This window comes from Diadema antillarum, unplaced genomic scaffold (genome assembly GCF_040938485.1).
Source record: "Diadema antillarum isolate AM-2024a unplaced genomic scaffold, OU_Dant_1.0 seq00001466_RagTag, whole genome shotgun sequence".
Taxonomy (NCBI): Eukaryota; Metazoa; Echinodermata; class Echinoidea; order Diadematoida; family Diadematidae; genus Diadema; species Diadema antillarum.
Window position 1 is genome coordinate 70,886 of NW_027272206.1, and position 25,967 is coordinate 96,852.

Sequence of the window (25,967 nt, forward strand, 5' to 3'; positions counted from 1 at the left end):
CACTTGCAGTTTTGTAGTTGACAGCGTGAACAAGCGCAAATTGTGTTGGCGGTTTTAGTGAGTAAATTAAGCCCAAGTAGCAGCCGGTTAAACCCGCGCAAACGCGTATGCACGTCATATGTGATTCCCATCAGCAATACAACCAGTAAACAAACCGGAAAGGCATAAGCTGGAAAAAGGGAAAACTTGGTGTGAAGACGGAACAAAAACGAGAGAAAAATGTAGAAATGGAAGAAAAAATGGATGACAACTGGAAATGTAACAACTAGAAACAGGAACGAATTGCTTGTGCTACACAGCAACCGGTTTTGCTCTGCGGATTTGAGAAGAACTTACACCATAAAATCATGCGGCCACCCGAGTTGCTAAATATCTTATCGGCGGCCACAGCGGTCGCTGCTTTCATGGTCCCCAGCGCTTCGGCTGGCGGTGGGTATGCTCCCCTGGTAGATGAGGACGATACGGCTACGGCGATGGACGGACTAACCACCCATCACTCTGAAGAATCCCACGATTCCCCGCACATACATGCGCCGAAAGTGGTCGTTTTCATCTTTGGATGCTGTCTCTTGGGAGGTTAGGAACTACTGTGAATAATTCCTCTTATGCCCTGTTAAGTTCTTGATTGGTTTGTTTTGTTTACGTTAATTATTATTAATATGCCTAGAAACCTTTCTAGACGAATCTATATAACTTTTATGAATTTCCATGGCGTGACTCTGTGGCGACTTGGATTAATTCAATTGACACCGTGTTGTCTAACAGTTAGAAAGATCAGGTCTGCATAACATCCATTCTGGACAATTCTAGGTCAACTTGTCAGTGGAGGGAGCAGACGGGACTAGCTCTGTATAGTGTATAGTGTCCCCCCCCCCCCCCCCCCAAAAAAAAAAAACAAAAAAAAAAACAAAAAAAAAAAAACAACAACAACAACAACAACAACAACTTACAATGGGACCCTCCGCAATGATATAACGGTTAGTGAATCAATCGAAATACAAATTCAGGGTATGAAACTATAACTCATTGCCCACATCTTACAGAAAAGCCCATTCGATTTGCTTCAGTGGTCAAAGAGAAATGAGGAATTTTGCAGAGGATGTCAAGAATCTCTTCCCTCCAACCACTATTCCAGAGTGGAACCTACTACCAGATAGTGTGAAAACGGCCCACAACCTTGACAAGTTTAAAGCAGATCTATTCAATATAGATGTATTTAGCATAACCCAAAAAGCTCACTTCAAGATTTAATTGTTGCTGCTGCAAATGACCTTGACCACTGTACCGTGATAGAACCAGAACCCCAAGTTCTGTCTATTGTATTCACACACAAAAGCATCGAAGTGCTAAACTTGGAAGAATCAGACTCATGACATGCTTTACAACTTTTCACATTTCTCTGTGACCGCTTAACTAAATTGAATGGGGTTTTCTGCAAAATAGAGCTAAGATGTTCGTAAATATTTTAAGACCCTGAAGTAGCATTTAGACAATTAATCATACTGGGTGTTATCAATGCGAAAATTTGATTGTATTTTTTTTTTTTTTTTTTTTTTAGATAGAGCTACTGTATATATTTCAGAACCTAAAAGGACTTGTCCCAGACTCGGACCAACTACTGTATAACTTCTAACCTATCAAGATGCAATGACTTGCCTACTGTTGCACTTAGGGTAGTCGTGTATTTAATGTCTGATCAGAGAATTTTATAAATTCTAGATTGCCTGTTGTCAATCATGGGTTTACACTCGGCCAGGCTTAATTTGCACAGCAACTTGATTTTTTTTACATTGTCAAAATGATCAATAAAAATATTGTCAAGCATTTAAGTGCATTAATTATATCAATATGTGTAGGCTAATTTGAAAAATTGTCAACACCAAAATGTTATCACTGATTATTATTAATTTGATCAGTTGGCTTTTGTAATGTATCATCATCATGCGTTAAAAGAACGTACAGAGCTGTTTCTATTTGAGTATAAAAAGAAAGAATTTAACCACATGTGATTATGAAATGGGACATAAAAAATAGGCCTACTGTTTTACCACATTGAGACTAATTTAATTCCTCTAGTTAATTGCCTGTCTGAATTGGGACCTTTTGAATTTTTGAAAGGACTGATTAAAATGCCAGGCTCTGCAACCTTCAGCAAGTTTGTCTGCCCTCATCTTCATTAGATATGAAACTACTCAGAAATTCACTTAACTCTTTATGTGCCATGGTGGAAACCCCCTGTGTGCCACGTTATTCTGAGACACAAAGGAAGTCGTACTTCGAGAAAGAATTTTGTTTTTCCAATTTGTATAACTTCTACAAATTTCTGTTAAGGTGAGCATAATAGTAGGCAAAGTCAAAGAGGAATGCTAAGCTTTGTTTCGATATAAATTGTATGACGACTCTATTTTCAATTTTTCTTTTGAATGACCAGTTGCTACATTACTGTAAAGGCATGACTTTTGCACATAAAACCGTGATAGAAACTTCGAATATACGAGCAATGCTAGTTGGAAACATCGCTTGATAGTCGATCACCACATAGAATGCAAGCCGCATATGACAGGAACAAAAGCACGAGAAACGCTTTCATTGTGCCGCGGGATTAGCAGTAATTAGCGGTTTATCGATCGGTCTTGGCGGCTTTGTTTGTTGAGCAGAATATGCGAAGTTGGCACGCCGTCGACGTCGACTGAGTCGAACGTGCGAACGTGGCACATAAAGAGTTAAAGGGACCATCCCTCTTTTGAAGGGACTGTACAGTACTGGTTGAGGTGGGGATTCATGTTTTGAACATTCCTAAGTGAGATAATGAGAGACCTCTTATGAAATATGAAAGAGCATGTAATTTTAAGAAGGATTCAATGTTTATTTGATGAAAATTGGTTTCCAAATGGCTGAAAGATATCCAAAAAGGTGATAATAATAAAAGGCGACAGGCCACGCCTTTTATTAGGATCTCTTTGTTTGACCTCGTTTTTGGATATTCTCAGCCATTTAGAACTGACTTTCATTAAATAAAGTTTTGATACCCCTTAGAATTGCATGCTCTTTGACATCTCATAGAGTGGTTTCTGAATATCTCGCAAAACGTTAAAAGCTAAATCCTCACCTCAACCAGAACTGTACGCACCCTTTTAAATGCCTGTACTCCTCAATCTGCACACAAAATTTGATTGTGAACTGAGTTTGTCTCCTATAGTGTAGGCTGCAATATGTTCTCCAAAAGTCTTGCTTCATGTTATGCCTCAAATTCTTTTAGAATGTCACTCATTGCAAACATGCCTCATCAGGTGTTGAAAAGATCGGTTTGCGATTCCTTCCAGTAGCTGTAAATATTCACATTTAGACTTTGTGCTTTTATTACAAATGTTCAAGTCACATGATCGCACCCTGTTTTGCATCTTGCTACTAGTCTGTAGTTCACACTAAATGCACATTATACCTTAAAACCAGAAGAAAAAAAACTGTGGTATAAAACTTTTGCAAATTAGAGCCGATAACTTTTTTTTCCCTCATGAAACTTTTGCAAATTGCTGACCATGAAAAGATTACGAGTATACTACATGCACTGGATTGTGTAGGCAAAAACTTTTGTGTGCATTTAATCTTATTGAATTGTGGCTCTTCATGAAACTTGTAAATGTTTCATGCACACAAAAATTTCTGGTTTAACAGTATTTGATTTCTGCATTCAGCCTTGAAAGACTTCGTTATTTTCCTTCACCCTTCAATTCATTACTTCCCACCATCTCAACACGATACCTTTCCCGTAGCCATCAGCCGCTCGATCCTCAAGAAGGTGCCCATCCCTTACACCGTGGTGCTGCTGGTGCTCGGCGCCCTCCTTGGTTTCACCGCCTCCAATGTGCCGCTGGTGGAGCAGCACACCACGGACATCGCCCACATGGACCCCCACGTCCTGCTCCAGATCTTCCTCCCCATCCTCATCTTTGAGTCGGCCTTCGCCATGGACGTCCACACCTTCATGCGCTCCTTCCTGCAGGCAAGAGATGCTTTATGTGTATACACACATACTTACTCATATCCATACACACATAATACTCTATATACACAAACACAAACACAAACACAAACACAAACACACATCACAGTTGCATATAAGTACACATTAACATGTTCACATGTATACACATGCACTACGCATACACTTAGTCAAGCATTATAAAATGGGTTCAAGAATGTAGCCAATAGGAAGCGCTGAAATGAGACACACCTCCTTCCTTTACTTCAGTACAATTGCACTGCCTGTAATCCTATGGTAGATTGCCGATCGTCTGTGCGCGCGGTGGCTCCTTTGATGAATTGCATGGATACGCGTACGCGCTGTCAATCCTGTAAACAACTTCTAGTTCGGGCTGCCGGCCGGCCGGCCTGTCTTCCCTTGTGCATAACATATGTGGCGTACGTACGTATACTGTACTACTACTATACGTACACTTTGTACAGTACCGGTACAGTAGACCAAGCGTTATGGGACCGGACGCGTACATGGAGTCACTTTGAAGAGCAAATCCAACGATTTAGCAGGTTAATTCTCACGCCGTTTTCAGAGTATGTTGTCTAGTAGGCCTATATGAGGAGTCTATATCAAGTCTTTAAGGTAAAGGGTGCATATTCTATGTAAAATAAGTAAGTTTTCATGCGGGTGTCCGGAAACCCAACCCCCCATTATACTTATACTGTATGTGCGGGACTTCCGCGAGTGCGACGTGCGTAAAAGTTTGGGACGAACATCTTCGGACGTCTTGACCCACAAAGGTACGTGAAAAACGCTGAAAAATGATGTTAGTTTTCAAATTTTCGACCCATTTTATAAAACAAATGATGCACAGGATTATTTCGTGGCGTTAGTGTAGGCGTAGCTCACTCTCGGGTATTTACAATGTAGTGCAACATGCACTCGGCTTCGCCTCGTGCATGTTTCACAATTGTAAATACCCTCGAGTGCACTACGCCTACACTAACGCACTCTATCCTGTGCATCATTTGTATACAAAAACATGGATGCAGCACTCCCATGTACACAAACACATGTACTATTGTACTAGTACTTACGTGTTGACACACATTATTCTTACACATGCGCACACGCACACACACACAATGCACATACACAACCATGAACACTTACGTACACAGAAACAAAGGTTTTTAATATGCACCATTGGATGGTATGTATAACATGTATAAAGAAGAAAAAAAGAACATTTTGCTGACTTGACCAGAACATGCTCAGCTCATTCAAAAATTTAAACAGATTTCATAGAAATATGAAATTTTAAAAAATGACAAATGAAGTAAGGCTACCACTGAATGATAGAAAAATAAAGAGCTTTTACAGTCTTGCTTTTTTATGCTAGAGTTTTATGTGATTATGTATGGTGTAATACTAATGCTTGTGCTTTAATCCGATGTATAATTTTTTTGTTAGATGCCTTATTGCATCAGCTAAAATCTATAGCATAATATAAAAGCAATACTATTCAGGGGTGCTCCATTGTTTTTGACTAGACAGTTTGACCTTTCAACTTTGACCCATGCCCTGTACAGGTCTGCATCTTGGCAGTTTTTGGTCTGGTCGTGGCTTCGGTCATGACCGCCATCCTGGCCATGTTCCTCTTCAACTACAACTGGAACTTCAGCGAGTCCATGATGTTCGGATCCATCATGAGTGCCACAGACCCCGTGGCAGTCGTTGCACTTCTCAAGGACCTGGGTGAGCCACCTTGACAAAATGCTTGCTGAGTCATGTCTCAAGACTGATATACTTTGCTATTTGCGTGTAATTTTGCATGTATATTCACCCACCAAAAAATGTTTAAAGATGGTGTAAAGGAGTCCACTCTTGAATCAGGTGGTCATTCTGTCAGGTTGTCAACTGGTCAGACAATTGAAAGCTTTGGGGAGCAAACTGCTTTCACAATTATGGGATGGTTGGGATAATTGTGAATATTTGATTTGTAGTCAGCATGATGGCCTGTACATTGTAGGTGTAGATATACAAGACAAGCTTTTGACTCTTGTCAGACCAAACACAGAAGTGCAAAGCAGATATAAATATTACGTGAAGGGTTTTTAGTGTGAATAGCTAAGAACCTTGGCACATAAAGGTTTAAGTGGACCAATCAAAAGGCTAACAGATCATGTATCATTTCATGTAGATTTGCAACCTAGTCAACTGACTCAAAGTTGCAGAGAAGTGTAGTGTAACTTTTCCTTAACCCTTTCAAAACTACTGCATGGACGTGCTGTTGACATCTAAAGTAACAGGGTTGCCTTTTGGTGATCAAGGAGTTAATGCTTGTTTTGTGTTCCTTGTACAGGTGCCTCAAAACAGCTAGGCACTATCATAGAAGGTGAATCCCTCCTCAATGACGGCTGCGCCATCGTCATCTTCAATGTCTTCATGAAGATCGTCTTCTTCCCCCACCTGGCAAAGTCGGGTGAGATGTTTCAATTTTCTCTCTCATAAATAAATCTCAAAGAGTTCAAAATCCACAAAAAGTCACAGGTTAGGATTCTCTAAAATGTACCAGAAATATGTCATTTTGGTTGAGCAACTCAATTTTTTAAAACTTTTTCTTACCTGATAGAGAAGAGTAATCTTTTCTCTACCTACTATAAAAATTTGGCAGCTTAAATCAAAGCCAAAATCAAGATATTAGTGTTTTTCTGGACCATTCTTTTTTCATTGATACTTCTGTGCAGCCTGCCTGAGTGACCCTAATCTTTAAATCTTCTTTTCTCCCATTGTTGTGAAACTGCACCTATTACCTCTTTCCTCCTTCAATCCCTTTTTAAATGGGTTAGGATGGTCATATTTTGATGAGTTATATTACTGTTCTTAAGCTTAGAGCTTACTCGTTTCAACTATTAGAAAAGTGGAAATTCATTTTGGCCCCTTTTCTTGTGGGTTTTGAGCTGGGTGGTGACATAAAAACTATCAAAGATTGCACAGTTTTGTAGATGGACATGCATATGTGGTATTAGAATTGATCAGGATAAGTTTAATATATATTTTGGTTTGTTTCCCAAACAGCGGGTGAGAACGCCCTATACTTCCTACAAGTTGCCATCGGCGGGCCCCTCTTCGGCTTCGGCATGGCCAAGATCACCGTCTTCTGGCTATCGCACATCTTCAACGACGCCCTGGTCGAGATCACCATCACCCTCGCCGCCACCTACCTCACCTACTACATTGGCGACGTCTGGCTCGGCGTCTCCGGCGTCCTGGCCGTCGTCGTGCTGGGACTCATCGTGAACGCGGAGAAAACGTCCATCAGCCCTGAAGTGGAGGTCTTTCTTCACAGGTGGGTGAGGTCCTCCAATCCTTCGTGGTTGGTGATGCGGCAGCCTAGATTGTGCAGTCCAGTGTTGAAAAAGAAGCACTCATCTGCTCTTAACAAAACAACATCCCTCTTGAAATATCAGAACTGTGCTTCTTACCCAGGAATAATTTTCCAACTTGAATTATATGAGCAATTTCAGCTGATAAATATTCTAAGTGGTATCCTGTACACCTCTATAGGAGAAAACTGCTACACAGTGGTTTAAGAAATGCAAAGCAAATTGCGATGCGATACCAGGAAAATTATTCCCTTTAACTTCAAGGTGTTCACTTAACAGTTATGCTTTAAATAGGCAATGTGTGATTTTGTATCACTATTACCCTGTTTGCCTATTCAAACTCTGGCATGGGTGTCCAGAGGCATGAAAATCGTAAATTGTATTTTTTGCTTGAGGAGGGACCGTGTCATTTGACTTTGTTTTAATGCTTTGTGTATCTAAAGGTTGATGACTTTTCTTGTCCCTTTTGTATAATTGTGACTATCATCACTTGCACTGAGGAAAATAAATCACATTAATCACATTTTATAGAATGTTAGATATAAAAGCTTCTAAGCACTTTACACACAATGCAGTAAAATGTACTCTCTCTTAAAGGGAACACAAACCCAAAGAGCAATGTGGATTAAAAGCAGTAACAGTAGTAGAACACATCAGTGAAAGTTTGAGGAAAATCGGACAGTAGTAGAACACATCAGTGAAAGTTTGAGGAAAATCGGACAATCGATACAAATGTTATGAATTTTTATTAAAAGTTTTGGTGTTGGAACCGCTGGATGAGGAGACTACTAGAGGTTATGACGTATGAGAGGACCACAATATAAAGAAAAAATAAAAGGAATTCCACAAAAATTCACTTTTCTAGCAAAATGAAAGAGTTCTTGACTAACCGCTATCAGAAAGCAGGGGGAACAAGTGCTACCCCTGACATATGTCAGAATCAAGTTAATGGAATGTGTAATTTTCATGAAAAATGAATTTTTATTGAATTCCCTTTTTATTTTCTTTATATTGTAGTCCACTCATACGTCATAACCTCTAGTAGTCTCCTTACCCAGCAGTTGCAACACCAAAACTTTAAAAATTCATAACTTTTGCATCGATTGCCCGATTTTCCTCAAATTTTCACTGATGTGTTCTACTAATATTACTGCTTTCACTCAATCCACATTGCTCTTTGGGTTTACTTTCCCTTTAAAATCAACAGCAATAAATTTGATAATACAATATTACAATACAATAAACATGTAAGTAAATTAGAATGCAGTCTTGAAAATGCTTTAACAACATGAACAAGAATAGAGAAAATTCGAATAACTTACTGCAGATAACTTTAACCCGTTGAGGGCGAGTCCCGAGTATACTCGGGCAGGTGTCTGTGGAAAATGTGAGTTGTAGCAAAATCAGCCCATCCTCAATGGGTTAAAGAGGGAAAAAAATAGTACCTTCCATGTTTTATGTCTTGGTTTAGTGAAACTTTCATCATTCTTTTTGCATGCTTTCACTCTGTTCTATAGAATTTTAATACTCGAATGTAGAGTTAGGTCCCTCTTTCATTATCCATGGGATTTCAAGTATTGTAATTAGTCCGGTCTTTGGTTTTTGTTTGCTGTAGATTCTGGGAGATGCTAGCCTATCTGGCCAACACTCTCATCTTCATGATGGTGGGTGTGGTCGTGACCCAGAAAGCTCTGGTCAGCGTGGAAAACATGGACTGGTTCTACCTGGTTGGACTCTACCTAGCAGTCAACATCATAAGGTGAGAGAGAGAGACAGAGAGACAGAGAGAGGAATGGGGGTGGTGGTTGCCATGGCAACATCACACAGTGCTGAAGTGAGGCAGTGGTGTGTATAAATCACTGTGATTGTTGATTTTCAGAGGTGCCTTCATGGATGGAAGTGAGACCAATGATACTGGTGTTTTGGAGCTTTGGGTTAATGCACCCGGTGGATGAACTTTCACAGACTTTCACGCACAGCCCATGAATAGCATTGGTGTATTAAAAGAGTGGGGATAAGGCAGAAATACCAGATTTTTCCCTCACAGAATGATTTTCTTCTCTAGTTTGTGAGAATTGGCATCTCTGGTAAGGAGATGAGAGTGAAAGATGATTGGTAGGAGAAAGTATTGGTGTGGAACCAGTATCATCACACTTCAGTTGTAAGTAGTGTATTGTTGATGTTTGATAGTTTATATTTATTGTCCACGTTTGTGAAAATGTGCTTTCAACCAGTATTTTACGAGAAATGGAACCATTTACTTCATTGAAAATCTTGCACACTGGATGCCCTAAATTATGTCTGTATCACAGGATAGCCTTAACAGTCACTTTTATGACATATTTATCCAGAATGATGGCACAAAATTTTCACAATTCTCCAATTTGGAAGCTTATTATTATTATCATCATCATCATCATCATCACTTCCATTCCATATGTTTTGAAATGTCTGCACCAGGGGGCTCGTCATCAGCTTCTTCAGCCCGATCCTAGCCCGCATCGGCTACGGCCTGACCTGGCGCAACGCCGTGGTGATGACCTGGGGCGGCCTGCGGGGGGCTGTGGGCCTGGCCCTGGCCCTGGTCGTCGAGACCCTGGCCGGGGAGGGCGACGACATCGGCGACAAATTCCTCTTCCACACGGCTGGCATCGTCGTGCTCACCCTCATCATCAACGCCACCACCATCCAGTCGCTCCTCGGGATGCTGGGTGAGCATCCTTTTTAACCCTTGCATGCTCTGAGTGCCGAATTGCACAGAAAAACCCCGTAGTGTTTTACACACTGTCTGAAGTCCCTGGCACAGAAAGGGTTAAATACCAAAAGCAGACATTAAACCCGTGACAAAAGTTTTGCAAACGAGAAAATATTAAAAGCTACCATACAAAGTGGGCCCCTACAGTACTGTTAAATTGTCCTCATCTCATACTAACATTTCCGTGGGAATCTCAACCGCAAGGAAGGTCCTACCCAGGCACAATGTTTCTCTCCACAGCCTTTCAAGGATTTTGGTGAATATTTTTCTTACTTTTCATTTCAGGTGCTGAATAAGTGACACCCCCCCCCCCCCCCCCCCCCCCCCAAAAAAAAAAAAAAAAAAAAAAAGAAGAAGAAGAAAAGAAAAAGAAAAAGAAAAACAAATTACAAAAAATTGTTCTCACGAATGTAGCACCACTGTGTTGCTTCTGATCAACGAGATGCCATTAAAATTCTAAGGAGCCTGGTATTCTTACCTGAATAAGTGATAATTTTACCCATTTAGCTGTGTAGGCCCACCGATACATTGTCCTGTTTTTGCTTTGTACAAGTCATGGAAGTTAGAGATGAATTGCAATTAGGAAAGTTGTAAACCAATCTGTGAGTTTTATTGGTGGTGATTTCATGCTGGCACAATAGCACTTACAAGTAAATCAAACCCCTGTTCTATCTAGTCAAATAAATTTTAGACCAAATTTAATATAACTGTCTTAAAGCTACAGATCAGAGAAGATTTGTCCTTTGTCTAGAAGTCACTAATTGGCCAGAATTTTCTCTAATTTAAAATCTTTTCCTTATGTGATACCATGAGGATTTATTTATTATTTTTTTTTTTTTTACTAATTAGCAACCCCCAATTATGCTGAAGATGAAAAATACATGGGTATGAACGTGGCATTAGATATTACGTGCATGTTATTGATTGAAGTTAACCCGTTAAGGACGGACTAATTTTGCTGTAACACACATTTCCCATAGACACCTGCTCGAGTATTCTTGGGGCTTGTCTTTAATGGGTTAAGATAGTCTGGAACTCCTGACTCTTTTTCTACATTTGCTCAGGCATGAGTGACATCTCCATACCGAAACGGCTTGCCATGGCTGGCGCTGTGCGGCGAATTCAGGACGGACAGAAGCGCACATTCAACATGCTCAAGTCGGACCGCTTCCTGGCGGACGCTGACTGGGACATCGCAGAGAATGTCTGCCACATCAGTGACCCGTACAGCAGCAAGAAGGACGATGATGATGTAATATTTCTTTCTTTTTTTGTCGTTGTTTGTTGGCAAATGATATTGAAGGATCGAGGCATGGATTAACTGCGGTACTGTATTAGTATGCTCTTTTTATGATTATTAATGACAGTGGAAGAAGTAAAATTAATAATAGAAGTATTACTAATGGTGATGAAAATAATGATGATTATGATGAAACCATTGATAATGATAATGATGATATCAGCAACAACAATATTCAAAGATTATCAATGTGATAATAGTAGTAACAATATTATTAATGATCAAGTATTGATAATAATTATGTCAATAGTAATGACATTCATTATAGAAGTAACCAGATAGTGATAAAACTTTATATTGGAAGTGGGAATTTGCAATCAATTCGGATAATAGGTGATAATATTCTGATTCAGTCATTGTAAATACACAATGCAGATCTAATACGGTCTGTGCTGAATTTATAAAACATTTAATGCATGTAGACTCAATTGATGAATGAGTAGATTGGATTAAATTCAAAATGCACCAAGATGAGGACTTTTGTGAAGTTTTATGGTCGTCTCCTTTTTCTTCCCCTGCTTGTATGACTTCTTCTCCTCCATCTTCTTCTTTTTCATCTTCTTCTTTTTCTTTTTCTTTTCATCCTTCATCTTCTCCTCCACCTCCTTCTTTGTCTTCTCCTTTTTCATCTTTTCTTCTTCTTCTCCTCCTTCATCGTTTCTTCTTCATCTTCCTCTTCTTCCTCCTCTTCTTCTTCTTCTCCTCCATCTTTTTTTCTTCCTCTTCTTCTTCTTCCTTTTCTTCTTCTTCCACAATTCTTCTTCTTCTTCCTCCTCTTCTTCTTCTTCTTCCTCTTCTTCTCCTTCTTCTTCTTCCTCTTCTTCTTCTTCCTCTTCTTCTTCTTCCTCTTCTTCTTCATCATCATCGTCGTCGTCATCAAACTGTCGCAGGAGGAGGAGGTCATGGACCAGCTGGTGATGTCGGAGAGGAAGAGCATGTGTCCAGGCTGCCGGTCCATGGTGCCCAACGAGCCCACCCACAAGGAGTTCGCCGACATGATGGAGGAGTCGCGTCTCCGCATGCTCAAGGCCGAAAAGGTTGCGATCACAAATCCAAATCCATATCTCAAGACTTAAATGCTTGAAGGCTGGATGTTTGTTCTTGTTAATGTTTCAGTTTGTAATTTTTTCGCGTTTATTGTCCCCTCACATATTTAGTTTCATCATTGCATTGTTTGTCGTGAGCTTATTTGTAGTTCTTAACTTTTGAACAAAGGTCTGACTTCAGAACCGATAACTTCATGCAGTGTTGGAACATAGTGATGAAATAATTTGTATTTTGTAGTTTTCATCCTGCAATTAATATGAAAGTAACCTGAGTTCTCATATCCTATTAAATATTTTCACCATAAAACTTTTCTTTGAATTCAATGATTAAGATTCATATATATATTACTTTGTGAATGCTCGCCTTATGAAAGACTGATGTATGCACAACTTAACTATCTATATTATAGAATTTTCATACCTATGATCTCAACACATTATTAGTTCAGTGGTGTATCTGCTCTATTCTTGTTCTCAGAGAGCTATAATATGTTATTTTTTCCAAGGTTTATAAGATGTGCATTTCTTACGTTTATCACTATCAAATAGACCTTTTTTAATCTTCTCTCTCTCTCTCTCTCTCTTTCATCATCTTTTGCATGTATATCTCCCTCTCTCTCTCCTTCTCTCTTTGCTCCTGCATTTATACTTTCTTTTATGCCTTTTGATCTGTTTGTACCTAATGTTATTATTTGTTTTTTTAATCTGTCAAACCAGTCTCATTTATGCTCTCTTTTCTTCTCATCTGCTGCACCAACTCCGCAGGTCAGCTACTGGAAACAGTTTGAGCACGGCATGCTGGCCCGTGAGGCCGTGCGCCTCCTGGTCCAACACGCCGAAGTGGCGGCCGACGGCAAAGACCAGTTCATCATGGTCAGTGAGCTGAAAAAGTCATGGCAGATCCGAGGCATCTACCCTTGGCTGGTGAGCTCATGCGCAAACTTAAAAAGGGGAAAGTCAATCCTGATATTATGTTGCTTTGTATAAAAAGAGAAAAATCAGAGGAGTAAGTTAATGAAAATTTTTTGGGAAAAAAATTGGTCAAAAAAAGAAAAAGAAATTGTGACCTGTTAAAGGGATTGTATAGTTTTGGTTGAGACCTAATTTCAGGTTTCTAACAATTTTTGGTGAGATCATTAGAAACCTCACATGAAATGTGAAAGTGCATGTAATTCTAAGAGGAATTCAATGCTTATTTGATGAAAATTGGTTTTGAAATTGCTGAGATATCCAAAACGGAGCGATCTGAATAAAAGGTGGGACCCACCTTTTGCAAATTCGGCTATGTAGCTTACTCATAAGGACATATTTCACCATGTTGACTTGTGTGCAAGCAAACAGTACAGTCACCCTTCACAAACTCAGAATCAAAGCCCATATTATGAGAAACCTTTTGGTGAACTATAACCTGTGTGCTAACTCGTATTTCCAACCTTCACGAATGTGTAGTAAAATGCTCCTTCTCCATTGTTCTAAAGTTGACTAGAAGTACAATGTAGGTCTTGCAGAAGAGAGCTAGGAGAAGTTTTCGAATGATTTTGTTTGTAAAAGTAAGACCAAAATGCAGTAGGAACAATAGATTCCAAACTCATTTTTAACCTTCTGGCTGTAAGGCAGTATGGAATCGATGTGGAAAGATATTGACTCCAAATTATTGTTGCATTAACATCTGTTTGTTTCCACATATAAGAAACGCAAACTGGAGGACCTCATCAGCGAGCGCAAGACGGCGGCGATCCCGATGCCGAAGAACCGCTTCGCCAAGCTCATGTACCGCCTTGCCCACACCACGGGCTTCGAGGTCACCATCAACTTCGCCATCTTCCTCAACATCATCCCCATCATCATGGAGTTCTCGTACCCCGACAAGGAGTCGGCCGCCTACCTCCGCATCCTCCCCTACCTCCGCTACTCCAACTTTGTCTTCTTCGCCATCTACGTCCTTGAGGCCATCATCAAGGTGAGTGGGTGGGGCCCAATGATCTTTGTAGGAAGTGACTAGATATCTTAAAGGCCAATCGCTTTGAAGCCACCGTGCCACCATCTTGCCATGCATATTGCTCATTCACTTGTATACACAGCTTGTGACATTGCATCAGCTTGGTGACAGTCTCAGCTGGAAAGTGTGTGCAAATCCCCATAGAGTGTGCCTGGTAAGATGGTGGCATGGCAGCTTCACTTGTCAGTACAACATGAATGGGCCAATGAGATATCCAGATATACCTTATAGAGATCAGTGGTCAAGGCCCATCTCAATCAGTGCAGTTGTGGCTGTATGCCTTGATAATGGTGATACTTATTCCACACATCACTGTATATCTCTGCATGTCTGCCTTGCTGAAGAAACAAAATGAAGATTTATGGGTATTTTCGAGAATACATGTATGTGAGATATGAATGATTTGTGTTTATGTGGGCATGAATGCAGGTCAATTCACATTAATTAATAGATAATCTATTGTGTGAAATCTAGTACTGTGAGAAATGTATGTGGTGTGCCTTTTTACCACTGGAAACAGGTTAAAGAATAAAAGATTCATACTCTTTTCTTTTTCCATCTCTTTCTTTTTATCTCTTCATCTATCTATCTATTCATCTGTCTATTTATTTCTATTTTCTTGTGTTTCATTTTCTCTCAGTCTTTTGAACATAAGAATATGTACCCCTTATCATAACCGTATTGTACCCTGTATCGTGTAGATCTATGATCCATCTGTCTATCTTTCAAGTAAGCTGTCAGGTTCGTATCTGTATGCTATGCAAACATTCATATTCCTTGATTCTGTCGACTTGCCTTTCTATCTGCATTTATTTTCATTTTCTTCTCTTGTTGGTATTTGTTATTTGTCTGTTTCTCTACGGATTCTTTCATGTACGTACTTTATATACCAATATCATCCTGTGGTCTACCTTGTAGATCATTGGTCTGCGGCGATACTACGTCGTCAGCCACTGGAACAAGTTTGATGCCTTCATCCTCCTCCTCTCCCTCGTCGACATCCTGATCGCCGAGACGCTGGTGACGAGGTTCAACTTCAACGTGTCTGCCCTGAAGATGGTCAAACTCTTCCGGCTCATGCGCGGCCTCAGGATGCTCAGGCTCACCAAGGTGCAGATTTTTAGAAATAGAAAATGATAAATAGATATAAAGGAACTAATGAATGAAAGAATAAATGAGTAGATTGATGGCTGGATGTGAATAGATGATGGATGGATGAATGGAAGGATTGATGGGAAGAGTTGAATTCTGTGACTGATGGATTTATAGCTTTATTGATGGATGGATGGATTGATGGGTAGATGGATGGATAGCTACATGGATGGATAGATGGATGGAAGTATGAATGGATAGTTTGATTGTTAGATGGATGGATGGAATGACCTCCTCTTGTTCCCCCTTGTCCTCCCTTCATTGAATAAAATAACCTCCTTTCTCCTTTTGAGTATAATAACCCCTTTCGCCTGTCTTCCGAAATAATTTACACACATAGGTGTTCTGCCTTTCTAAACCTCTGTAAATTTGGTTCACAAAAAAAAAACAAAAAAACAAGACATTGTTTACCAATGAGGAGACATTTCAGCTTGTAAAAGAAATAGTATTCCCATTCATGTATTACTTTTTTTGTGGAATGAGTTTATTTGATCTAATAATTTCTGAATACATGCATCACAAAATATGAATGATGAAGGAATCATCGCCTCACTCGTTTGTAATATTTGACAGAATTCAACACGCTTGAATGCAATATCTTGACTTCGTTGTCCTCTCTCAGGTCATGATCCCGCGACTCATCGGCGTGGTCAACGGCCGCATCAACCGCCAGCTCAGCCTGGGCTACGACGTCGGGAAGGGCTTCATCATCGGCGAGGAAGAAGTGAGCAAGCTCATCGACCACATGGTGGACAACAAGAAGATCCTGAGGGAGCTCAAGCACATTTCAGACACGGGACGACTTCAGGTCATCAAGGAACTTGGTAAGTCTTTTAGTGGAGCTTAGCAACTTTGATCTTTCATTAGAGCTGAGTGTAAGTTTCGATCTGAATATAAGTTCATCGAGGAATTTGGTGAGTCTTTCAGTAAAGTTGATCAATTTAAGCTCTCGGTTTATCAGAGTGTGAGTTCATCAAGCAACTTGGTGAGTCTTGCAGTGAAGTTGATAAATTTTGGTACTCAGTTGAGTCGAGTATGAGTTCAGCAAGGAGGATGATGAGTCTTGCAGTGGATGTTAACAAGTTTGGTGTCTCGGTTGAGCTGAGTATGCGTTCCTCAAAGAGCTTGGTGAGTCTTTCAATTAAGTTCATAAGTTTGGGTTCTCGGTTTAGCCAAGTATGAGTTCACTAAGTAGCATGATGAATCTTGTAGTGGAGTATAACAAGTTTTGTGTCTTGGTTGAGCTGAGTATGAGTTCATTAAGGAGTTTGGTGAGTCTTTCAAAAAAGTTGATAAATTTTGGTCCTCGATTTATCCGAGTATGAGATCATCAAGCAACTTGGTGAGTTGCAGTGAAGTTGATAAATTTTGGTTCTGATTTGAGTCAAGTATGAGTTCATCAAGCACTTTGGTGAATCTTCAGTGGAGTTAAAAAAGTTTGGTTTTTTGATAGAGGCGCATATGAGTTCATCAAGGAGCTTGATGAGTCTTGCAGTAATGTTGATAAATTTTGGTCCTGGGTTTATCAGAGTATGAGGTCATCAAGCAACTTGGTGAGTCTTGCAGTGAAGTCGATAAATTTGGGTTCTCATTTGAGTCGAGTATGAGTTCATCAAGTAGTTTGGTGAGTCTTCAGTGGAGTTCAAAAAGTTTGGTTTCTCGGTGCAGGCAAGTATGAGTTCAGCAAGGAGCTTGATGAGTTTTGCAGTGGAGTTTGGTGTCTGTTTTTTTCCTGCAGAGATGAACAAGTTTGATTTCATGGTAGAACTTTGAAACCCCCTCTATGAGAAGGTTGTTGAGATTTTTTGTTTTATATATGCATATTTGGTTTTTGTTCTGTTTTGTTTTTGCTAAGGTAACAGAGATATAATCCGGAGAGCAGCCCAAGTTTCTGTCTAGAAATAGGTTTGTAAGATGACTTTCACAAGCCTTTTGATTTGGCCGAGAAAATTGAAAGACAAGTTCTCAAATGTGCCATCATGTTTCCTCATGTTCCTCATCCCTATTCTTTCTCATGTTTACTCTTGTACGTTGAACCAGTACTGACAGGGTAAAGCTTCCATTTATTATCCATCACACTCATCCTTTCTCGTCCTCTGTATATTCTCCATCAACTCTCCTCCTGTTCCTCCTCCTCTTCCTCCTCCTCTTTCTCCTTCTTCTCTTTATATTTCTCCTCCTCTTTTTCCTCTTCTTCACCTCCTCTTTATCTTTCTCATTGCTTCCTCCTCCTTTCTTTGTATCTTCACCATCAATTCTTCTCCTCCTCCTCCTCCTACTTCTCCTCTTCCTTTTCCTCTTCCTCCTCCTCCTCCTCCTCCTTCCCCTTTGTCACCATGACTACAGGTCTGCTCCAGAGAGACCATCCAGGCATCGCGGTGTCGGTGAAGACTCGCCAGGCGATCCGCACCATCCTCAACCACTCTCGGGAGACCATCCACGAACTTCAGGGAGCTGGCCTCCTGGACGAGATGGAGGCGCACAAGCTGGAGAAGGTTGGCAAAATATGATACCAATGATTGACTCATGTTCGCACATTTACATAAGCATCCGTATCTATGTATAAATGGTATGTGTTGATATGTGCGGAGTGACTGTATGTGTGTGCGACATTGTATATAAAGTCATATACTTAGTTTATTCATCCCTTATTCTGTATATTCATTCATCTCTCTGTGCTTTCATTTCATAGAAGTTATGCAATTCATTCATTTCTTCTTTATGTTGATTTCTGTGCAATGTAAGTATTTCCTTGTGTGTATAATGCATTCATTCTTCTTCACTGCAAAAGACAATGACATGTATATTTACTTCAGAACTACTGGTTATGGTATATAGGGTCATTCATACTCATTTTCAGTGTCCAGTCAGAAACATGTTCAACTCTTCAATCCCCTTCAGCAGTTTCCTTGGGGTAATACCTCTTAGCTCATAAAGGCCTCCTTTATTTCAATTAAGTCATGAAGAGAAATACACTCTTTTACTGAAAACTGAAGTATTTATCATTGCAACTACAGAGCAAAGGCCCTGCCATGTTCTCGCATTCACATGCCTACACTTTTGAACATCCTCTTTTTTCCCTTCAGATTTTTGAGATAATAAAGATATCGTCTGATTTCCCTCCAGATGGTTGAGGTAAAGATGAAGCGGCTGATGAATGCTCCTTCCAGCATTCCGCCACCGCCCCCGGAGAACCTCCTGAAGAACGTGTCTTGGCTGAGTGGTGACACCAAACTCATCAACTTCATCAAGGTATAGATAGATAGATAGGTAGATGGATAGATAGATAGATAGATACGGTTAGATGGATAGATAGATAGAGAGATAGATAGATAGATAGATAGATAGATAGATAGATAGATAGATAGATAGAAAGAGGGAGATAGAGAGATAGATAGCTAGATAGATAGATAGAAAGAGAGAGATAGAGAGATAGATAGATGGATGGATTGATAGGTAGATAGATAGATAGATGTTGGGCTACATAGAGGGATAGGTAGAGAAATGAATAGATACAGATGGAGTGAGTGATGGAAAGATAGATCGATAGATGGATATCTGTCCATCTATCTATTTATCAATTAATCTATCTTTCTATACATCACTATCTATCAATCTATCTTTATTGCTGTAAGAGGGATAGAGATGGAGGGAGCTTAAAGATGAAGATAGATACTAGTAGATAACATCAGATTTGTTGTTTGTATAGTGATATTTTAACACTTTGTATGAAAGCACTCTCTTTATAACAAGGTCTTTAGGACGGGCAGTTTTATTTCGTTACATTAATATTTTGTTATAGCTTAACAGTTAAGTACATAGGAATATATTGATGACAATTTGAGGACCTGAATTTTTGCTTCGAATTTTGTTATAACTTCATTTGTTATAACAGGAGTGTACTGTGTCTATGTTTTTTTTTCACAATTTCGCCTGTCAATTTCTATTGTATTTAGATTCTAACTTGTCCGACACAGCTTATGGGTAAGAAAATAAAAAGGGTCATCATTACAGAAGCGTTGATGATTCATAAAATGCTAATTTTAGTAGCAGTAAATCTAGTTGCTTTATGAATATTGATGGCAACAACAGTGATAAGAAAATCAAACATCGTTTATATAATGAAACTATAAATTGAATTGTGATTATGATGATTGTATTGTCATTCTTCATTATACTGATAAGATGATGGTGATGATGCTGGTAGCAATTATGATAACTCACCATTATCATCAAAATGGTTATGATAGGGGAAAAAAAGGAGAAAATGTCAGGGAAATAAAGATTACAATGATACTCATGGATGCATGCTATCACCAACATCCTCTCTGCACAGTGTGAATTCTGCATATCTTTTTTTTTTTTAATTTTCATTTGTACACCTGCCACTGGTTCCCATCAGGCCAGAGCCAGCTTGCTACATTACGACTACGGCGATGTCATCGTCAGGGAGGGTGACCCCTCGGACGGGCTTTTCCTCATCGTATCAGGACTCGTTAAGGTAAAACTCGTGCTTAGATGGTCCGAGAACTGCTGCTTCACACTTTCATTTTTCTCAGGCGTATATTTAGAGTACTTCACAGACCACTAATTTTGTACCCTTTCAACGTTATTTCTTGTATAAATTTCTATTTCATTTTGCTACGTTCAATGATGGTTGGTCGAAGAACTGCTTGCATTACACTTTTACTTTTTTTCAGGGGTATATCTAGAGCAAATCACTGATGATTGATTTTATACCCTTTCACATTATTTCTTTGATTAAATTTCCGTAATGTCATTTTGCTATCTTCACTTTGCTCTGTTATGAAACAACTTGTGTAATAATGCATACAGTTGTTATCGAGTTACACTGTATGTCGGTAAAAGGACGTAATTTACAGTACTCAAAGATCAAAAAAAAAAAAAAATGAAAAGATCTCAGTCTGCTCAGCTTAGCTTTGCTCAGCACTCCTACAAGGATGGTGCATGAAAACAGAAGTTTATTGCATGAATTACTAAATTGAATCGATACAACATGGCCCATCCCGATTTTACTGGGATGGTGCTGAAGGTGAACATGTAGCATTAGCAAGCTCTTCATGAAAATAGATCGCCTTCTTCTCTATCATCCCCAATATTTCTATCCTCACCAATCGTCATATTGCCTTTTTCGCTCTCTTCATCAAATAATCTACCTGGATCTCTACCCCCTGATTCAATCCAGCTCTTTGGTCGCAGCGCATTTCTAGACCACGACAACCCGCGCTCATCTTTCAGCAACGAAGATGACGACCAGCCCTTTGAGGATTACCTGACCGTTGGCAACGTGATCGGTGAGATGGGGGTCCTAACCAACAAGCCCCGCAACGCCACTGTCATCTGTGAAACCACTGTCCAGGTACTTGAATACTCTGTGTCAAATGCAGATATACTGTCTCCTGAAAAGTGGTGATGAATTTAAAAAAATTCTATATTATTTTAGCATGAAAAATAATGAGAAACTATATTTTTGTGGTCTATTTTTTGTCTGTTTTTCCCATATATTTAGGCTAGTTCAATTCAAGCAGGGACACTTGTAAAAAGGCAATATCTATACTGTACTCTCTCCGTCCTCCCCTCCAGGTATATTTCATCACTGCTGAGGACATGCAAGTTGCCATAGATACCTTCACACTCCACCCATCTCTCGAATACCGTCTGTGGCGTGTCGTGGCCATCAGGATTGCAACCCCCCTGATCATGGCACAGATGACATACCAGGTCTGGAGTGAAAAATTGTTTGTTTCGATTTGTTTGTTTGTTTGTTTGTTTGTTTGTTTGTTTGTTTGTTTGGTTCCGCGGTCTCCTAGGAGGGTCATGTTGCATATACACTACTCAAAAAAAGTTAAGGACCACTTTTTAATGTGTGTATACAATTTTCAAACCGGGTGTTGTATTTCTAGAAATACCCGAATATGGCTGTCTTGAATCTCCTCAAACACCCTGTAACAATTTCACACATGGGTGGTTTCAGTTGTTGCATGATGTCTCTCGCATTATTGCATATCCTGAAAAGTGGGCCCATTGTGAAGTGGTACAAATGTGTACAAATGTGTACGTTTTAAAAAGTGGTCCTTAACTTTTTTTGAGTAGTATATTTGAAAGCTCATTTCATACACTTCCATCACTTGATATAATCAGCACTAGCATCACTGCGAAAAGACAAGACTTAACCTTTTGCTAAAGATAATTTTTCAAAGATAGGAATATAACAAAATTCATGTATTGGAAAAGTGAACATTAATACAATTCAATAAATTTTGCATGCTCAGCCCATTTCAGTGAACATTGCTAGGATATAGATTTTCCAACTAAGATTAGTTTTGCACATATTTTTATGATAGAAAGAAAAAAAGTTTTGTGTTCTTATTTTCACTCTAGCTTAGCAGAGAATGGAAACTAGCAAAATGTCGATACTGCAAAGTGTCTTATGCTTACATTTTATATAATTTATGATTGTGAGAGTAAGTATGTGTGTATGCACATATGCATGCATGCATGTTAAATTTAATCAATATCCATCTATAAAGATTTGTCATTGGAGTCATATTGTCAACCATCTGGATTGCTATCCACAGACAGAGTCGGCATGAAAGATCTCCAACATTTGTCGTAAAGATGTCTTTTAGACTCTAGACTCTATTGAGCTAGTCCCAGTGAGATCGCTGGAAAGCAAGGTGACTGTATTTTGTCATGTGTGAGCTTTTTTGGTTACATGCAAGATCCAATGTTATCATGTATAAATGTATTCGTCTCTATTGTTCTGTAAATTCTGAATTGAATGCAGGGCTGGACTCAGGAAAAAGTGAAGTTGCACTTAGAACGAGGCTACCTGGCTGATCTTCCAGAGATGCGCTACAGCTTTAACATCGACGCAACCATGGAAGACCTCATCCTTGTTAACGTGAGTTGACCTACATATCCAAAAGACGTCCAGTTTCCACAATATGTGAGCGAGTCCCTGCCTTCTCACACAAAGAATTGTGAAACAGCCTTTTACGAGCATTAGCATTTTTGCGAGTTTGATCCACAAGGCTTACTACCCTCTTCATACTGAAAATATATTCAGATCATCAGCCGGATTGCCGCCCAATTTAGTTATGTTATGTAAAAGTAAGAACTAACTTTCCAAACACTAAGTTTCTCAAGATACTTTCCTCGTGAGTTAACGATGATGTCCACTTCTGTCTCACACCAATATAGATGTACCGTATGTCCAAAAAAAAAATTACAAGGGTACCCTCCGCAACGATAACTTCAATAATAGCGAATCAGTCCAAATACAATTTTAGGGTATGAAACTGTAACTCATTGCCCACATCTTACAGAAAACCATATTTGATTTGTGTCAGTGGTCAAAGAGAAATGAAGAATTTTGTAGAGAATGTCAGGAATCTCTTCCCTCCAAGTTCTGTCTATTGTGTTCACACATTAATTTGCAGAAGAGCATCCAGGTGCTAAACTTGGAAGAATCAGACTCATGAGATGCTTTACAACAATCCACATTTTTCTGTGACCGTCTAACCAAATTTAATGGGGTTTTCTGCATAATAGAGCTATTAAAGATGTTCTATTTCAAGACCCTGTAGTAGCATTAAGACAGTTTAATCATATCAGATGTTATCAATTGGACATACTGTATTTGTAAAAGAGGGATGCTAATACCCTCAACAAAATACTTTGCTTTGATGAGAGTTCCCACTTGAAGGATTTGAACGCATTAATATCTAGAAGGGTATGAAGAGATACATGATGCAGTCGTGGCAAAGAAATTATCCAAAAGAATTGATAACCTTCAAAACTATCTGCCATCTGGTCGCCAGGGCAACGCCATCAATGCACACACCCGGGAGGAGATCAAGGGGCCGTGCATCATCCCACGCTCCGTGCACAAACTCAACTTCCAGCTGGACGCCGAGGCCGAGCCACGCCTCTTTGTGGTGCGCACCAGCGACTACAATGGCCCCATTGTCGATGGGGTGGTGTCGCACAATGACCTCCACGGCGGGAGGTCAAAGGTGAGAGGTCAAACATTGCATGTAATGTGTAATGACATCCTGTCAAACAGGAACTGTGCGGATTGATTATTCCACATTCTGGGCCATCTCCAGAGAACCTTAATGAGTAATTGGTGAGGAGTGCATTGACATGCAAATTTCCTGGGATGAAATCTCTTTGGTTTCTGTACAGACAGTGGAAGAAAGGGAGAAATGTCCTTAGCTATACTGTTAAATAGTGTACCTCTTGTAGTGACCTTTTTTTTTTTCGAAAATCAGTGGTATATAATCTCTGTGAAACTTTTTTCAGCCAATAGTAGAGATTTCTTTTGAGTCCAACATGATTACGTAAAACTCACAAGATTTTTGTCCCCGCCGAACGAGTTCGAGCAGGGGACTATCAAACGGGCTCCATACGTGTGTGTGTCTGTGTGTCCGTCCGTCTGTCTGTCTGTGTGTGCGTCCGTGTGTGATCAAAATGTTCAAGTTGCTACTCCTCTGTCATTTATTAGCCAATTTTGATTCTGTTTGCTTTATATGATAGCACTACATGGGAGCTTAGAAACTTCTACACAGAATTTCAGTTGTGACCTTTGACCTTGACCTTTGACCTATATTGTACATTTTGCTTCAAAATGCTACTCCTTCGCCATTTCTAACCCGATTTCGATTCCGTTTGCTTTATGTGATGGCACTAGGTGAGGGCTTCAAAACTTCTACACAGAATTTTGACCTTTGACCTTGATTTTGACCTGTATTGTACATTTTGCTACAAAATGCTACTCCTTCGCCATTTCTAACCCGATTTCGATTCCGTTTGCTTTATGTGATGGCACTAGGTGAGGGCTTCAAAACTTGTACACAGAATTTTGACCTTTGGCTTCTTTGACCTTTGACCTTGATTTTTTACCTATGTTGTACATTGGCTACAAAATGCTACTCCTTCGCCATTTCTAACCCGATTTCACTTCCGTTTGCTTTATGTGATGGCACTAGGTGAGGGCTTCAAAACTTCTACACAGAATTTTGACCTTTGACTTCTTTGACCTTTGACCTTGAGTTTTTACCTATATTGTACATTTTGCTACTAAATGCTACTCCGCGGCGGGGACATATATTACGCACCGCGTAATTTCTACTTTTCCTTGTTCTTTTTCTTTCATTTGTCAGCTGAAAAATGCTACAAGCTTTGTAAGTATGCAGATTTCACAGACAAAATACTATATTATCTATTGAAATGTAATATGATTGAAGTTAGGGGAAAAAAGTCATTGTTTAACACGCTCTACTGTAATTGTTTCCCATGCAGATCTCTATCACCAACATCTCCTCCAACATGTGCCTGAAACATGCCGCCGAGCTGCGGGTCCAAAACTCGCAGGTCCTCCTCGGCAGCAAGAGCAGCAAGAAGAGCGTGGCGCCGCTGGTGCTGGAGACGAACCACAATGTCAGCAACCACAGTGTGGAGGTCGCCCTCAGTCCCGCTGAGGCGCCGATGGCCAGTCCCCTTCCTGCACTGGCGCCGACGCTGGCACCGTCTGTCGCCCCGCCACCCAAAAACTTCCTGCCGAACCTGGGGCTCTCGATGTCCGTGGGGCAAGCGAACGAGCCCGAGGAGATGCCGATGAGGTCCCCGCCCCGCACCCCTCTGGGCACCAGGCTGCCGCCCCTCGAGCCGCTCCGCGCCGACCAGCGCCACAATGAGCAACAAGAGGGAGAATCCACCACAGACTTCAAACCAATCGTCAACATTTAAGGACTTCTAAAATCATGTGACAAACAACAACAACAACAACAAAATACAGGAGGGAGCACATGGAGATTGGTTGAGAAAATTGCAATGTTACATTCTTACTGACTGCCAACCAAAGCCATGTTCAAACCATTAATGTAAAGATGGCTTATCAGTGACTCAAAGATGTATCAAGACAACCTAACAAGAATATCGATGGAATAACTGGCCTGCTATTGTGAAAGACATGCTGCTGGAAGAGGCCAGACCACTCCAAACGACGTCAAGATTTTTCGTTTTCAGGGAATGCTACGCTTATAACTTGCACAAAAGAAACGATGAGAACTATGTGTGTAGTGAGAAATGTGAGCCGCCATATTTATGCACTCCAAATACATTTCCACACTGCTTGGAAGAGGTAACGACAACCTACAACATTGGACAATGCAAAGTAAAGAGATAGAATGAAATGTCTCGCTGGTTCTTCATCAAACGGCATTCACTATAGATTTAGCGCTTTCACTTTAAGGTGCAATACTTTCATATCACAGAATAATGCAATGAATGCTGCTACAACTATTTTTTATATGTCAGAAT

At 40.0% G+C, this 25,967-nt stretch overlaps 1 protein-coding gene across 1 annotated transcript; it reads left to right on the top strand.

Moving 5' to 3' along the window:
• The first annotated feature begins 347 nt into the window (after positions 1 to 347).
• On the top strand, positions 348 to 25,394 carry LOC139709743 (sperm-specific sodium:proton exchanger-like). Its single transcript, XM_071621699.1, has 21 exons — positions 348 to 576; positions 3,774 to 4,003; positions 5,572 to 5,737; positions 6,345 to 6,464; positions 7,061 to 7,331; positions 8,984 to 9,127; positions 9,829 to 10,079; positions 11,188 to 11,375; positions 12,320 to 12,460; positions 13,235 to 13,393; positions 14,160 to 14,429; positions 15,387 to 15,578; positions 16,243 to 16,444; positions 17,967 to 18,115; positions 18,747 to 18,872; positions 20,023 to 20,121; positions 20,827 to 21,000; positions 21,225 to 21,362; positions 22,429 to 22,545; positions 23,465 to 23,659; positions 24,948 to 25,394. Exons 1-21 carry the CDS (start codon positions 348 to 350, stop codon positions 25,392 to 25,394), a joined length of 4,008 nt encoding a protein of 1,335 aa, XP_071477800.1.
• The last annotated feature ends 573 nt before the right edge of the window (positions 25,395 to 25,967 follow it).

Excerpts from the sequence above, each read along its gene's own strand:
- LOC139709743 (XM_071621699.1), top strand. The coding sequence starts at position 348 with ATGCGGCCACCCGAGTTGCTAAATATCTTATCGGCGGCCACAGCGGTC. Across the intron at positions 5,738-6,344 it reads TGCACTTCTCAAGGACCTGG|GTGCCTCAAAACAGCTAGGC; the intron begins GTGAGCCACCTT and ends TTCCTTGTACAG. Across the intron at positions 21,363-22,428 it reads TGGCACAGATGACATACCAG|GGCTGGACTCAGGAAAAAGT; the intron begins GTCTGGAGTGAA and ends AATTGAATGCAG.